The following is an 18,171-nucleotide window of genomic DNA, read 5'->3' as shown; positions in this document are numbered from 1 at the left end:
CGAGCTCTAAATCATGAGTTGGATAACGCTGCTCATAATCTTTCAATTGACGAGAGGCATAGGCTATGACTCTGTCAGCTTGCATCAGAACACATCCCAGACCCTGTCTGGAGGCATCACAATAAACCACAAATTTTTCTCGATCTGATGGCAAAGCTAACACCGGAGCTGTTATCAAACGTTGCTTCAACTCCTGAAAACTTGTTTCACACTTATCTGACCACACAAATCTTTGATTTTTCTTGGTCAATTCGGTTAGAGGCATAGAAAGTTTAGAAAATCCTTCGACGAACCGTCGATAATACCCTGTTAACCCGAGAAAACTTCGAACTTCCGTCACAGACTTGGGCCTCGGCCAATTCTTCACTGATTCTACCTTGTTTGGATCAACCATAATTCCATTCTTTCCAACAATATGACCTAGAAAGGACACCTCAGAAAACCAAAATTCACACTTTTTGAACTTGGCATACAACTTGTGATCCCTAAGTCGTTGTAATACCATTCGAAGATGATGCTCGTGCTCCTCTTCTGACTGAGAGTATACAAGGATGTCATCGATAAACACTATAACGCAGTTATCGAGGAAATCCTTGAATACCCTATTCATAAGATCCATAAAGGCCGCAGGGGCATTAGTCAATCCGAATGACATTACCAGAAACTCATAATGCCCATATCTGGTTCTAAAAGCAGTCTTCGGTATGTCCTCCTCCCGAATTCAGAGTTGGTGATAACCAGACCGTAAATCAATCTTCGAAAACACTGTCTTTCCCTGAAGCTGATCGAACAAATCGTCGATTCTGGGCAACGGGTACTTGTTCTTAATCGTCAGCTTGTTAAGTTTCCGATAATCAATACACATTCTGAGGGAACCATCTTTCTTTTTCACAAAGAGAACCGGAGCTCCCCAGGGCGATACACTGGGTCGAATAAACCCAATATCAAGCATCCTCTGAAGCTGCAACTTAAGCTCCTTGAGTTTTGTTGGAGCCATCCTATATGGAGCTTTAGAAACAGGTTCGACTCCAGGTGCCAGATCAATTACAAAGTCGATCTCTCGCTGTGGCGGCAATCCCGGCAACTCCTCGGGAAACACATCAAGAAAATCTTTTACCACCCTGACTTCCCAGGCCCAAATGTTTCAGGTCTGCTGGAGTCAAAAACCACCGCTAGAAATCCTACACAACCACTGCATAGTAAATCCCTAGCCCTTAATACAGAAATAACCGGGATCCGAGACCCCTGAACTGATCCAACATAAACAAATGGATCTTCACCTTCTGGCTGAAAAGTTACCATTTTCCGCTTACAATCTATACTGGCCGAATATTTGGATAGAAAATCCATTCCCAGTATAATATCAAACTCAGTTAATTTCAATTCTATGAGGTCAGTACTCAATTCCCTATCTTCGATCCTAATCGGCATAGACCTAATGCGCCTATTAGAGATAACCAATTCCCCGCTAGGCATTAGGGTTCCAAACCATTTTTCTAAAATATCACAAGGCCTACCCAAAAGATCAATTACTCTTGTAGCCACATATGATCGTGTAGCTCCCGAGTCAAATAATACTATAAACAATAAATTGTTGACGGGAAGCTGACCTGTCACAACAGAAGGACTGGCTGCAGCATCAGCTTGGGTGATGGCAAACACTCGAGCAGGAACCGGTTTCACCTCAGCTTTCGGCTCCTCTTTCTTTGCCTGGGGGCAATCTTTCTTGAAATGCCCCACCATGCCACACAGAAAGCATGTCTTCCGGTTACACTCTCCCGGATGATGTTTCTTGCACCGTGGACACTCAGGGTAAGAGTAACCCTGGCGTCCTCCTCTACCTTGGTTCCCACGGAACCGCTTACTTTGCCCCGAGCCACCAGAAGCTTGAATAACTTTTCTTTTCTGCTCGGTGGTGGAGTCACCACCATCCCTACCATAAACAGGAGTAGGAACAGTGGGGGTTCCACCAACACTCAGAGTCACCCGGGGCTCTTGAAGGAATTTCACTGCACCCTCGGCTCTCAAAGCCTTTTCAACCATCTCTGCATATGTGGTTGCTTCAGTGGTAGTAATCACTAGATCATGACGAATCTTTGCACTCACACCCGCCAAATATTTTTCTTTCTTGCTAAAATCAGTTGGCACAATTCCCGCTGCCAACTTAGCCAACCGGTCAAACTTTGTCGTATATTCAGTAACCGACATTCCCTCAGTTTGAACCAATTCGGTGAACTCTTTCCGCTTTGCACTGCGGACTGCTTTGTTGTAATACTTGGAGTTAAACAACTCCTTAAATTCTTCCCAGGTCATCAGCGTGACGTCTCGAGTGAGGGTTATCAACTCCCACCACACGAGAGCGTCTTCCTGAAACTGAAAAGTGGCGCAGGTCACCCGGTCATTTCCAACCACTCCCATAAAATTGAGGATGCGTTCAATCACTGAAAGCCACTGCTCGGCCTTCATCACATCAGGACCTCCCAGAAACACTGGATGTGCCTGTTTCCGGAATCTTTCATACAACGACTCCATACGGTTGCCAACAACAGGTTGTTCTGCTGGCACCGCAGGAACTGCAACGGCCTGAACCACTTGAGGAGGCACGGCAGGAGGACCCTGCTGCCTCAATCTTTGGATCTCTTCATCTTGTTGGCGGATTCTATCTTGCATCTCCGCAAATCTTTGCTCCCAATCAGGAGGAGCTTGAGGTGGATTTACAGGGCGACCACCCTGAGCTCTGCCACGGCCACGGCCGCGACCACGAGGATTTTGGGGATTCCTCTGACCGCCTCCGGTCTCAACCATATCACCCTGACTTCTTGTATTTCGCGGGGCGTCCATTTAATAGGACTTAGCCTGCGAATCCATAAGCCAGGCAGGTTAGACAGCGGTCATAATTTAACACCGCTCTTAAAGACTTGAAAGCAACACATTTTTTTTTATATATATATATAATTAATTAAAATCTAATATGCTTCCTAAAATGCTTTCACATTCACATTTATTTAAAGTACTAAACAAGTACGGGCTTACTAAACCGTGAACCGAGCTTTCTCTGATGAAGATTGTACATGTCATAGCAGGCTTCGGTAGACAAACTTGGCGGCTCTGATACCAAAATTGTAACGTCCTAATGCTAAGGCACGCTAGAGTGCTTTTTCAATTATTGTGCAATCTTTGCTAATCAAAGAAATTTCTCGAAAAACGTGTCAAATTAAAATTTTTGCATTAAATACTAAACTTTGTAATATAATAAAATATTTACAAGTGCCGGGATCCCGTTTTAAACTTTGTAAAATTTACTTTTCAAACTATACATTCCAAAATACACAAATTTACAGGTCGCACAACGACTTTCAAAATACAACTCCCAGATGTCCCGAGACCGAACACTCCAGGTCGCGCTGCTTGACATGTACAATCTCACCCGAGCTTAGGTTCACTCCTGTTCAACCTTTGCCTTTCCTTTACCTACACATGGAAGCAGAAACTGTGAGTCAACAGACTCAGTAAGAAATGCATATATCATATCATATAATTTCCGACCTGTAAATAGGCGCCCATACACCTATTTACAGAGCTTAACAGATGAGTATGAACGTTCAACACTAGGGTACAACCACTATACCACATACACATCGTACTTTACTGTACGAGTGTTGGTAGGGCTTATCCCGAACACTGAGTAACACTGAGTGATGTACCACACACCTTGGCATTTTCCCGTGCCCGTGTTGGTATCACTGTATCGGACTCTCAATGACAATAATCACTATACCAATGCACTCTGTAACTTATTCATACAAGTGTTGGTAGTGCCTAACATAATTTAAGCATGCATATACAAACACATATACACACATTCAGATAATCACATCATACAATATACACAGTTCTTACCTGTTTTCCGAATTCAAGTGTGCTGGCCGACCTGAACGGAATTCTCGTGCTAGATGGATGCCCTAATCACATATTGAAACCGGGTAAGTCACATGATTAAAACCCTAATCCCGGGAAACCCAAAACCAAAACCCTAGGTTCTGTTATACTCTTAATGGGTTATTCTAACTCTGGAAATGGGGAAACACCCAACCGAGGCATCGAAATGGCAAAAATTGAGAAAATGAAAGGCCCGGAACCTCGCCAAACCGGCTAGCCGGTTTTTGTGGCATTGCAAACCGGCTAGCCGGTTTGCACCAGTATTCCCCAAACTTTTCATTTGTTGCTCAATCTTCCACCAATTGCCATGAAACCTTCCAGAGCACCTATTCAATGCATAAACAATAAAATCCAGGCAATATTTCACAGAACAAAACAACAAATCTCAACTTGCCATTAAAGCTCAAAGCTTTGAACTCTAAACTTAAATTTTCATAAAACCATTAACACTAATTAAAACCAGCAGCTAGGACTTAGAATCAACTCAACAAGACCCTAAAATTCGAACCCTAGGCAATTCAAACCTTAACAGCTCCTATCACTCCAAAACACCATTTCAACCTAACTTTAAAAGCTTGAAAATCAATAACCAATAGTCTAGGGCTTTACCTCACTAACAATAGCTTGAATCCTTGCTGAAAAATCCAAAGAAATCCCAGCCCCTTCCCCTTGTTCTTGCTGCCTTCGAAGAGAGAGAGAAGAGAAGAAAGAGTTCTTCAATTTTTTGATGTTTTTCTTTTAATTCCCAAAATGAGATAAATGAGTTAACAAAGCTAACTCTTTGCTGAAATAAAATGCTAGGTGTCACTTCTTAAGGCTGCCACCTATCCTTCACCAAAGGAAAAAGACTAAAATGCCCTCCTATTTACAACTTAGATATTCCACCAAACTAGGGGTAAAATGGTCAAATCCATACCCCGCTCAAACCCGATAATTTATTTTCTCTAAAATATTTCCCACTATGAAATAAGGTTCTAAACTTACCCATGTGATCAATCTAGCCATCCATCGCATTTTTCTCGTTGTCGCCGAGCAAAAATTACAAAAATAACATATTACACATATAAGCTAGATAATACCCCTAGAGTTTAATAAAATCTCCGGAATTGAGAAATTATAACTCTAATATTTATTTCTAAATATTGGAGTCCACAATTAAATTAATTCACAAATAATAATAAAATAATAAAAATTAGTGCTAATTGCCTTTACTAATCAAAAATTACTAGAACGGTCATTACATCTTTTGTCAAGCTTCGAGTGGTGCAGCCCAAGGTGCTATTAATCTTCTTCATGAGTTTGAACTTGCATCTGGTCAAAAGGTCAACATTGCCAATCTTCTATATTTTTCAGCCCCAACTCTAATGCTCAAACCCAGTCTCAAATTAGCGCTATTCTTGGAATGGCCGAAGCTTCTGATGGTAGCCTCTACTTAGGCTTACACAATATCATTGGCCGCAACAAATCAACTATCTTTGGCTTCCTCAAAAATAAAGTTATTGCTCGCCTTAACAGTTAGGATGGCAAGTTTCTCTCTCGTGCTAGTAAGGAAATTTCTTCTCAAAATTGTCATCCTGTCTCTACTTACGTATGCCATGAGTGTTTTTATAATTCCACGAGGCATTTGTGAGGACATTGAGAAGCTTATGGCAAGATTTTGGTGGAAGACTTCATCTAGTAAAGGTCGTTGTATTACTTGGATGTCTTGGGAAAGAATGACTGTTTCAACAGATGAGGGTGGTATGGGTTTTCGATGCCTTCAAGAGTTCAACCTTACTATGCTTGCTAAACACGGCTGAAGATTATTATGTCACCCCAAGTCCTTGGTACAACGTGTATTCAAGGCAAAATACTTCCCCAATACTGATTATCTCTCGGCCAAACTTGGCAATAATCCCAGCTTCGTGTGGCATAGCATCTGGGGCGCCCAAAGTGTGGTCCGAGCTGGTGCTTTTCAAACCATTGAGAATGGACTAACCACAAATATTCTTTCCCACCCATGGCTTCCACATTCGTCTAACAGGTTTGTTTCATCATCCCATCTGGCCTTATATGAACAAACTGTTGACTCCCTCTTTGTAACCGAGGAAAGAAGATGGGATACTAAAATCATTAATGATTTATTCAATCACCGTGATGCTACCCTGAATCTTGGAATTCCACTGTCACCTATTGCCGACGCTGATTTCTGGTCTTGGTCTGGAGAACGTTCAGGTATCTTCTCTGTGAAAAGTGCTTACACTCTTTTGCAAAATGGTAAGCCGAAGAGCCAGGGAGCTGATAACTCTGGATTCTAGCGCAAACTGTGGCATCTAAAGCTCTCCACAAAGGTTAAGAACTTTCTGTGGTGGGCTACTTCTGAGTGTCTCCCAACTTGCCTCCAACTTGTGTCAAAACATGTGAGAATCTCATATTCTTGCCCGGTATGTAACTCCCATACTGAAACAAATGTTCATGCTTTATTAAATTTCCATCTTGCTTCGCATTGTTGGTGAACATTGGGGATTACTTTGAAAATGGCTTTACCATCCTCATTCGGCAATTGGCTCCAAGAAGTCTTCCTAAAACTTGATGAGGATCAAGTATGTCGTGCTGCAATGTTATGCTGGGCTTTGTGGAAAGCAAGAAATGCTACTGTTTGGAACAAAAAAGTGTCTTCCCATACTGAGATTCTGGCGTTAGCTTGTACAACCCTTGATCACTGGCGAAAAGCTCAAGACAATACATGTCTATCTTCCTTGTTCTTTGAGAACAAGGGTGATGGTGCTGAGCTTTGGACTAAACCTGAATCAAACAACATCAAGGTCAATATTGATGACGCCCTTTTTACACAAGAAAATTCATACGGCTTTGGAATTGTGGCTCGTGACAGTCAAGGCAAAAACTTGTTACCAAAGAGGTGATTTTTCTGCTGAAACTATTGAAGCCATTGGTATCAAGGAAGCTTTCAGTTCGGTGAAAAATAAAAAATGGCAGAATGTACAGGTTGAGACAGATAACTGTTGGGTTTTATGTCCTAAATAAAACTCATTTCAATATAATCAGATTTACTTATTAATATAGATCAGAAATAACATTTAATGTTGCATGGTTCACATGATTTATTTCATGATTATATGTACATAATGTATGAATTCATCTCAAACCCTTTTCACATGCCTGATCCTGTTTATTGTGCTGTCAACACATTGGAAAGTAAACATGACTATGTGAATAAAGTTTCCTAGATTTATCAAACACAGGGTTTTACTGATATGATAATCTACAACAGAGTTTACTTGCATTTGGAGAAATGCTATGTTCTTTCCAGAGCATTGGTTAAAGTAAAGCTCAGGTTGGATGCATGGAGTATGCATCAGAAGGGACCGATATTGAACTTTGACTTAGATTTATTAAACTTACCGTAATATCTATTCAAGTCAATATCGCCTAGTTGATCCGAGATCAAATGATCTTAATCCTGTTATGATTAGGCTCAATCTCAGGAGGCTATTCGTGTTCTTTGATTTGTTAGTTAAGCCTACTTTTAGGTCTGGGTGATACGTACATTTTGGGAACACGGTAGTGCAATTGAGTGGGAGCGCTAACATAAACATGGAATCTATAGCTTCTATTTGGCGAATAGTAAGTAAAGGATGATCTCCTTCGAGCTTGACCAAACGAAAATAAATGGTGGAGATCTCATTTCACATAAGCTGAAATATCATTTATACGGGGTTAAGTGTTTTAAGGATTAAATACATTGTAGGGTGTAACGGTAATCTAATCCCTTTACAGTGTAGATCATTCATATAGAGGATCATTGATCAAATTAGGATTATAACAATGGATAACTAATGATGTGTCCATATGGTGGAACATATAGAGCATTCTATATACTGAGAGTGCAATTCTAAGTTCTATGCGTGGATTCCACGAAGAATTAATAAGTTAGTGAATTTTAGTAATAAATTCTTGATCTACTTATTGGAAGCTCGGTTATATAGACCCATGGTCCCCTCACTAGTTGAGATAATATTGCTTGTAAGACTCATATAATTGGTTTTGATTAATCAATTATAATTCTCAAATTAGACTATGTCTATTTGTAAATTTTTCACTAAGTAAGGGCGAAATTGTAAAGAAAGAGTTTTAGGGGCATATTTGTTAATTATGATACTTTGTATGGTTCAATTAATAAATATGATAAATGACAATATTATTTAATAATTATTTATAGTTATTAAATAGTTAGAATTGACATTTAAATGGTTGAATTTGAAAATTGGTGTTTTTGAGAAAATCAGATGCAGAAAAGATAAAACTGCAAAATTGCAAAAAGTCAGGCCCAAATCCACATGTATAGGGCCGGCCACTTTTGTAGGGAATTTAAACTGATATTTTCATTATTTTAATGCCAAATAATTCAAACCTAACCCTAGTGGAATGCTATAAATAGATAGTGAAGGCTTTAGGAAAATTACACTTAAATTTCACACTTCTGATTCAGAAAAAACTGAGCCTCTCTCTCTCCCTATCTTTAGCCGCCACTTCTTCTCTCCCTTCCCTCTTCAATTTCGAAATTCTTAGTGTGAGAGTAGTGCCCACACACAGCAAGTGATACCTCAATCATAGTGAGGAAGATCGTGAAGAAAGACTTTCAAGAAGAAGGAGTTTCAGCACTAAAGAATCAGAGAAAGAGATCCAGGATCAGATATTAATAATGCTCTGCTACGGAAAGGAATCAAGGGCTAGATATCTGAACGGAAGGAGTCATTATATTCCGCTGCACCCAATGTAAGGTTTCCTAAACTTTTTATGTGTTTATTTCATCGTTTTAGAAAGTTCATATTTAGGGTGTTAATCAACATACTTGTGAGTAGATCTAAGATCCTGGTAAAATAATTTCCAACAACTGGTATCAGAGCCATGGTAATTGATTTTCTTGCAAGAAATTGGGACTTTAAAACGATTGTTTGATGTTTTGGATGGTATCATGTTGTATTGAGTGTTATTTGATGATTGATTGATGTTTGTAAATTTTCGTGAAAAATAATTGAATATCTGTTTCTGGAATTATTTTTATTGGATAGTATGGAAAAAATTAAGCAAGTTACTTTTTTACAGAACTCAATTTCGATTTAATTTGAATTAGTTATGATTTTTTGAAGTTTCGAAAAAATCGGGGTTGAGCATCAAGGCCTGCGCGTGCGGAAATCATGCTGATTTCCCAAACCGCCAAAAAACCTCGCCCAAGTCACCCTCCTGCGCGCGCGGACGGGTATGCACAGCATCCCGTCCGTACAGCTCGAAATTTCTTCGTTTTTCTTCGTTTTTCATGCTTTTTCATGAAATTAACTTCCGATTTTTTGTATAGTTCTGTATTTATACATTTACTATTCCTAATTCAATTCTAGTTATCATAATTAAATTAATTAATATTTTTTAAATTTAATTCATGATATTAGTGTAATTTGAATTTAAAAAATAGTAAATATCTATCTTTTTTTTGCTTAATTATCTATCTTATTTTTTAAATTTCATTATATCTTATCTTATTTTTAAATTTGATTATATCTTATCTTATTTTTAAATTTAAGGTCAGATTTTAAATTTTTAAATTAATTTTTTTTAAAATAATTTGACCTTATTTAAATTTAAAATAAGATAACTATAATCATGTAATTTTAAATAGATGTAAGATATTTTGCTAACTTTTAAATTTTGTTAATTTATTTATTTAAATTACATTTAAAATCTAAAAAAGATATTCATTTATCTTTTTTAATTTTTTATTTAATTTTTATTTAAAAAATAACATTTATTTTTTAAAAGTAGTTAGTAAATTTTGAAATGATATTTAGGTTGGTTGAAACCTAATTTTTCAAAATTGTGGGTTTAATTTTAAATATATTTTTTTTTTAAATTTCGAAATTTTTCAAATTTTTTTTTAAAATTTTCGAAAATAAATTTTTTATTTATTTAATTAATTATTTTTTGAAATTATTTATTTAAAATTAAATAAATCCTACATCCAACTATCCAGCTAACCTTGTTGCAGGAGTATGTGTTTTAGCTTGTTTGTAAGTTTTTAAAACCTATTATTGCTTGATTGCAAATAGCCATGGTTAACTTGTTGACAGATCCAATGATCTGATTTTAACTCATGGCTCCCTTGGTCAAGTAAATAATTTGTAACAGGTATATTTACAATCTTCTTTCATCTGTGTATGACCTAGCAACATGATAGGACCCATCCAAAGTGTGCCTGTGTGAGCCTATGTGTTTAATTTCGTTATAGATGCATATAGGTTGTTGTTGCTAAATAAAATGTCATAGTTCTTGATAGATTTTATTTAGGCCCATTTAGTTTTTGGGCCTATTCAATTAATAACAGCTGTTCATTTTAAGGTTAAATTCCTCTCTTTTGGGCCTTGTGTCAGAGTTGGGAGCCATAGTAGTGGGTACGACATACTGAACCCAGCACCCCCTCACATGAACTACCCCAATTGCGAAGGCCCATTTGCCTGTTTTGAATAACTGTACTAGGTTAATTAAACTAGTTTAACCTAATAAAATTGATTAGCAACATAATTAATTTCATTTATTTTGAAATTAATTTAAGAAAATCATAGTTTAAAGAATTTTATTCTAAGCTAAACTATGTGTATTTTCTTGTATTTAATTAAATATAGAATTATAACCATCTAGATTCTTTCTGAAGCTTAATTTAAATTTTTCATTAAATATTCCTATTTAAGTTGATATTTAGTTATCTACAACTAATCAACTTAAATTTGAATATCTTTTGAATTTCAAATTTCAAAATTAAGTTGAGTAATTTTAGGTATTGGTTATTAAGATTCTTTAGATATTTTTTAAGTTAATATCTTTTCGAATATTAACTTAAAATAGAATATTTTAGATATTTTTTAAGTTAATATCTTTTCGAATGTTAACTTAAAATGAAATATTTTCAAATTAAGTGGTTACAACTTAATTTTTGATATTTAATTAAATTTAAATTTGAAAATATTTAAGTTCTAGATTTTTTTTTCTAATACAACTTAAATTAGATATTTTTTCAAATTTTGTGGAAAAGATACTTAGTCAAATAAGATATAATCTAGATAGTTATTTCTAGACTACTTATTATTTCTAATATTAAATAGGAAAATATTATAAATTATGAAATTAATTATTTAAATAATTAATTTTGGTACAATTTATTTTAAGTATATTTTTCCTAGTATTAAACTAGAGATTAATAATTAAGCCTTCTCCACACTTAATTACTTATTTCTTGAATTTAATACATTTAATTAATTTGAAAACTAAATATCTAAGTTGATTTTCATCATGATACTTAAATATTTCTTTTTCATGACACTTAATTAAATAGAAAATTATTTTTAGTTGAAATTTATTTTTTCAACTAAATTTAAATAATTTTCAAAATATATATTTTTTTTCTTTATTTTATTAATCAAATTTCGAAGTTGCATTTCTTAAATGTTGGAATTTCGAATTTTATTTAAAAAATAGATTAAAGTTGTAAATTATTTATTTTAATTTTGGATCAACTTAAATCAATGATTTTTTTTTTCATTTATTGATTAATTTAAAATAAATTGAATTAAAGTATATTATTAGAAATTGAATTAATTAGTCAGAGGAAAATCTAGATAGGTGATATTTTTGCTTGAAGTATTTTTCTAGTGTATTTAATTAAATAGAAAATTAATATTTAAGTTGATTTTCATCATAATACTTAAATATTTGAAATTTTTCTTATATATTTAATTAAATAGGAAAATTATATTTTTTGTTGTAAATTAATTTTATTAATTAATTTTGGGCCAACATTAAATTAGAATAATTTTTCCAGGATTTATTTTTTATTTTAACATGCATTTTCGAAAATTGTATTCTTAAATACTTTAATTTTTCGAAATGCAATATATATTTATATAAAATTAAATTTGAGTTGTAAATTAATTTAAATTAATTTTGTAACAACTTAAATTGAATATTTTTCTAAATATTTATTGGAAATTATTACTAAGATGGAAGAAATTCATATTATTTTCATATTCATCTAAGTAAAATTTATAAATATTAAATTAAAATTTATATTTAGAATTTTTCATTCTAAATTGGAAATTTTAATTAAATAAATATATATTTAAAATAAATAGATTAAAATAAGTATCAAAGAAAATATAACTCTCTTTAAATAATGAGCTTTTTTTTATTATTATTATTAGGATATTTGATCTCCATTTTTGGTCTTACAATAGTTAAATATTTTCAATATAACCTCGAGACGCTAGACTTCGTCCCCCTATGGATGGTTATTCGTTGAACGCATTTAACACCGTAAGATCTCATTTGATAAGTGTTTTGTAAGTTTTCGTCTCTATTAGACTCTCCCCTACGGTGACTACTTAGAGATAAACTTATAAAACATGAAACAATGGTGGAAGCTCATAAAATGAGAATAACCTTGACTCTCGCCTACCGGGACAACGTTAGATTCTTATTTTGATCGAATAAAAGGTTACTAGAATGGTTTCTATTTTAGATGAGCTGACAACTCTATTCAATGAATGATACTTTGACTCTCGCCTACCAGGACACTGTATCAGTTTATTGGAAACCTTGGAAATTATTTAGGATTGTATGTTTTAGTATTTTCACTTGTCATTCCTACTTGCTATATGTTTAATAATTTTTGAATTGTGTATGAATTTATATTGAACCATGTTATTTTCTGTTATTAAATTGTAGTTTAATTTCGAATCTTCATTGTTGGTCTAACTTGGTTTGTTTATCTAATGAGATAAATCCCTAGTGGATTTTCACCATTAGACATACATAATAGTGTTAGATCTCGAAAGATAAATATTGTATATGCGACATCTAGCTGTTCATCAATTGATGATACCTTAGACTAGTATTTTTACGATATGAAACAAGAAGATTATATAAATAAGATTACTTTGACTTTCGCTAATCGAAGCATCGTTGGATTCTTATTTAAACAATGAAATTATCCTAATTCCTCTTAGCTTATTCATTGCGAATTAGCTCAATAACATATCATTGGATGAATGGTCTATACATCATTTCATGTCATTCTATATTTTCTCTTAAGAAATTAAATGACACATATGATTATAATCCTGAAATTCTATTCCCAATTGATATAAATCCTCAATCTTAGAAATCTCCTACTTGTATGGGCAAATCAGACTTAGAGTTATATTAGTAGTGGTGGTCCAAGATAGAATTACTCATTATATTTAGTTGAATTTAAGTCTTTGACTTTAATTTTAGAATCCAAACAGAAATTTTCTTATATTTCTATTTCCAGGAAGCAATACAGTTACACTTTCCAAGTGTTTAATAACCATTTTCTATCAATGGATTCAAACTGTATGGAATATGAGTTTAGCATTCTGTGACCAGGATCCACTTGCACTATTCTAAGAACTCTTTGATGTAACTAAACCTAAGTCATCAAAACGACACAACCACATTTTTATTAATCTATGGCATTTGTATCTTGTTCATAATGGATTTGAAAAGATCAATCTCTGCAAAGAGTTTATATGCCTATATCCACTGAAAGTAGTTCATCTCATTCGCAGATGGATGTACATTCAGGGGTGGATATGGGTTTTTCGTTTTATTCTTTAAAACGATAACTCTAGATTATACCTTTTAGCAAGAAATTTGAAATATTTAAAAATTTCATTAATTTCTAGCAATGGTTAAAACCATTAAGGTAAGTGGTTAAAGATCTTGCGAACTGATAGGGGTGGAGAAATAGTTAGTAGATACGCAGTTCAAAGATCATTAAATTGATTTTTGAATTATATCCAAACTTACCTCCCCAGAAATTTCGATTTGCATATTAATGATTAGTTACTAGTCGTTGCCTAAATCCTTCTATGGTAATACAATTTCAGAATGATGTAATGGTTGTATACTTAATGTAAATCATTACTAGATTCATGGATGACCTAATCAAAATCTTAAGAAAAGCTAGAACTGTAAACCATGGTTTGTTAGCTATTCTAAGTGATTAGGGGTGGACCATCCCATTGTCAATAGATAAGAAAGTGTTTGTTCAAACAAATACTACTTTTCTAAGAAAATGACTAAGTCTGAAAATAAAGTAACAAATAAAGGAAATATTTTTCTTGATTCCAAAAGTGTTCTATCATCTTATTTGACATATGATGATCCCACTGCCTCTGTTGTCTTGTCACAACCGAAGAGATCAATACCATTTAGTTTTCTTCGACATAATTCACGGTACCTTGTCGTAGTGGGAGAGTTTCTAGGAACTCACCTTCTTATGACTTGGGAGACACTAGTGATTAAAATCCATTGTGAGTTTAAACAAGTAATGGATTGTCAAGATAAGAAACTAAGAAGAAAAGCCAATAGAACTATGGTTTAATCCATTCACATGGAGTAACCTAAATTTTTCTATTACAAGGACATAAAAGGAAATTTTAGTTAATAAGTCTATTCAATGGACTTAACAAAACTTCCTGTTCCTGGTATTACAAGTTTGAATTTATCTAAACCTATGGCTTGTGGTATACCTGGTAATTACTTACTCTAATGCAAGCAACTTACTTTAGTAAGATGCTGAAGCATTTTCTTTCTAATGGCAATCTATAGAAGCTTCACAACTTCTTAGGCATAGATTCTATTTATCTAAGGAAAAGTCTCAACTATTCCAGAAAAGATAAAGCCATGAAAGAATTCCTTAAATCAACAGTGAGAGGTCTTAGATATGCTTTTGTATGCCTTAGACCAGACACCTGCTGTTGAGTAGGAGTAATGAGTAGGTATCAGATTAATCCAGGAGAAGAACATTGGAAGACAATCAAGTAAATCTTAAGATTAAGAAGAGGAACTATATGTTAGTCTATAAGGGTGTGTTTAAAACTCTTAGACTACACCATATCAGATTTTGAAATTTGCCTTTGTGCTAGAAAATCTTTCTGATAAGATGGTGATTACTCTGGGGGTGGAATAGTGATTTTGGAGAAGTGTAAAAACCTATCTGAAGTCTCTAGGTCTACTAGAGAGAGACTGAATGTTAAAGTTGCAGGAAAGGTACTTATTCAGTCTAAGGAAAGTTCTATACATTTTTTGGCACCATTCCAAATTGCCTTAACTACTAGTGTTAATTTCCTGATTAACCAAAAGTAGTTGCCAAAAGGTATAGAATCCAGTATCCCAAGAGAGTAGACATATAGAGAGGAATTTCACATTATCAGTGATTTTATGATTAAGGAAGAGTAATGGTGGAGAAAAGGTTGTGTTTAATTCAACCTTTCAGATCCTATTACGAGGAGTTTACTACTACTACACTTGATTTGTATATCAAGGTGGTGAGATTATTTGAAATGCACATTTTGTTTTATATTAGTGCAAGTGGGAGTTTGTTGGGTTTTATGCCCTAAATAAAACTAATTTCAATATAATCAGATTTACTTATTAATATAAATCAGAAATAACATTTAATGTTGCATGGTTCACATGATTTATTTCATGATTATATGTACATAATGTATGAATTCATCTAAAACCCTTTTCACATACCTGATCCTGTTTATTGTACTGTCAACACATTGAAAAGTAAACATGACTATGTGAATAAAGTTTCCTAGATTTATCAGACACAGGATTTTACTGATATGATAATCTACAACAGAGTTTACTTGCATTTGGAGAAATGCTATGTTCTTTCCAGAGCATTGGTTAAAGTAAAGCTCAGGTTGGATGCATGGAGTATGCATCGGAAGGGACCGATATTGAACTTTGACTTAGATTTATTAAACTTACCGTAATATCTATTCAAGTCAATATCGCCTAGTTGATCCTAGATAAAATGATCTTAATCCTGTTATGATTAGGCTCAATCTCAGGAGGCTGTTCATGTTCTTTGATTTGTTAGTTAAGCCTACTTTTAGGTCTGGGTGATACGTACATTTTGGGAACACGGTAGTGCAATTGAGTGGGAGCGCTAACATAAACATGGAATCTATAGCTTCTATCTGGCGAATAGTAAGTAAGGGATGATCTCCTTCGAGCTTGACCAAACGAAAATAAATGGTGGAGATCTCATTTCACATAAGCTGAAATATCATTTATACGTGGTTAAGTGTTTTAAGGATTAAATACATTGTAGGGTGTAACGGTAATCTAATCCCTTTACAGTGTAAATCATTCATATAGAGGATCATTGATCAAATTAGGATTATAACAATGGATAACTAATGATGTGTCTATATGGTGGAACATATAGAGCATTCTATATACTGAGAGTGCAATTCTAAGTTCCATGCGTGGATTCAACGAAGAATTAATAAGTTAGTGAATTTTAGTAATAAATTCTTGATCTACTTATTGGAAGCTCGGTTATATAGACCCATGGTCCCCGCACTAGTTGAGATAATATTGCTTGTAAGACTCATATAATTGGTTTTGATTAATCAATTATAATTCTCAAATTAGACTATGTCTATTTGTAAATTTTTCACTAAGTAAGGGCGAAATTGTAAAGAAAGAGTTTTAGGGGCATATTTGTTAATTATGATACTTTGTATGGGTCAATTAATAAATATGATAAATGACAATATTATTTAATTATTATTTATAGTTATTAAATAGTTAGAATTGGCATTTAAATGGTTGAATTCGAAAATTTGTGTTTTTGAGAAAATCAGATGCGGAAAAGAGAAAACTGCAAAATTGCAAAAAGTCAGGCCCAAATCCACATGTATAGGGCCGGCCACTTTTGTAGGGAATTTAAACTGATATTTTCATTATTTTAATGCCAAATAATTCAAACCTAACCCTAGTGGAATGCTATAAATAGATAGTGAAGGCTTTAGGAAAATTACACTTAAATTTCACACTTCTGATTCAGAAAAAACTGAGCCTCTCTCTCTCCCTATCTTTAGCCGCCACTTCTTCTCTCCCTTCCCTCTTCAATTTCGAAATTCTTAGTGTGAGAGTAGTGCCCACACACAGCAAGTGATACCTCAATCATAGTGAGGAAGATCGTGAAGAAATACTTTCAATAAGAAGGAGTTTCAGCACTAAAGAATCAGAGAAAGAGATCCAGGTTCAGATATTAATAATGCTCCGCTACAGAAAGGAATCAAGGGCTAGATATCTGAACGGAAGGAGTCATTATATTCCGCTGCACCCAATGTAAGGTTTCCTAAACTTTTTATGTGTTTATTTCATCGTTTTAGAAAGTTCATATTTAGGGTGTTAATCAACATACTTGTGAGTAGATCTAAGATCCTGGTAAAATAATTTCCAATAACTGGTATCAGAGCCATGGTAATTGATTTTCTTGCAAGAAATTGGGACTTTAAAACGATTGTTTGATGTTTTGGATGGTATCATGTTGTATTGAGTGTTATTTGATGATTGATTGATGTTTGTAAATTTTCGTGAAAAATAATTGAATATCTGTTTCTGGAATTATTTTTATTGGATAGTATGGAAAAAATTAAGCAAGTTACTTTTTTACAGAACTCAATTTCGATTTAATTTGAATTAGTTATGATTTTTTGAAGTTTCGAAAAAATCGGGGTTGAGCATCAAGGCCTACGCGTGCGGAAATCATGCTGATTTCCCAAACCGCCAAAAAACCTCGCCCAAGTAACCCTCCTGCGCGCGCGGACGGGTATGCACAGCATCCCGTCCGTACAGCTCGAAATTTCTTCGTTTTTCTTCGTTTTTCATGCTTTTTTATGAAATTAACTTCCGATTTTTTGTATAGTTCTGTATATATACATTTACTATTCCTAATTCAATTCTAATTATCATAATTAAATTAATTAATATTTTTTAAATTTAATTCATGATATTAGTGTAATTTGAATTTGAAAAATAGTAAATATCTATCTTTTTTTTGCTTAATTATCTATCTTATTTTTTAAATTTGATTATATCTTATCTTATTTTTAAATTTGATTATATCTTATCTTATTTTTAAATTTAAGGCCAGATTTTAAATTTTTAAATTAATTTTTTTTTAAAATAATTTGACCTTATTTAAATTTAAAATAAGATAACTATAATCATGTAATTTTAAATAGATGTAAGATATTTTGCTAACTTTTAAATTTTGTTATTTTATTTATTTAAATTACATTTAAAATCTAAAAAAGATATTCATTTATTTTTTTTAATTTTTATTTAAAAAAT

At 33.7% G+C, this 18,171-nt stretch overlaps 1 protein-coding gene across 1 annotated transcript; it reads left to right on the top strand.

The window, feature by feature from the left end:
• Positions 1 to 6,455: 6,455 nt before the first annotated feature.
• Positions 6,456 to 6,842, top strand: LOC115713332 (uncharacterized). The gene has a single exon (XM_030641812.1). It carries the CDS (start codon positions 6,456 to 6,458, stop codon positions 6,840 to 6,842), a length of 387 nt encoding a protein of 128 aa, XP_030497672.1.
• The last annotated feature ends 11,329 nt before the right edge of the window (positions 6,843 to 18,171 follow it).

This window comes from Cannabis sativa, chromosome 4 (assembly GCF_029168945.1).
Source record: "Cannabis sativa cultivar Pink pepper isolate KNU-18-1 chromosome 4, ASM2916894v1, whole genome shotgun sequence".
Classification (NCBI taxonomy): Eukaryota; Viridiplantae; Streptophyta; class Magnoliopsida; order Rosales; family Cannabaceae; genus Cannabis; species Cannabis sativa.
This window is presented reverse-complemented; position numbering and strand designations above follow the sequence as displayed.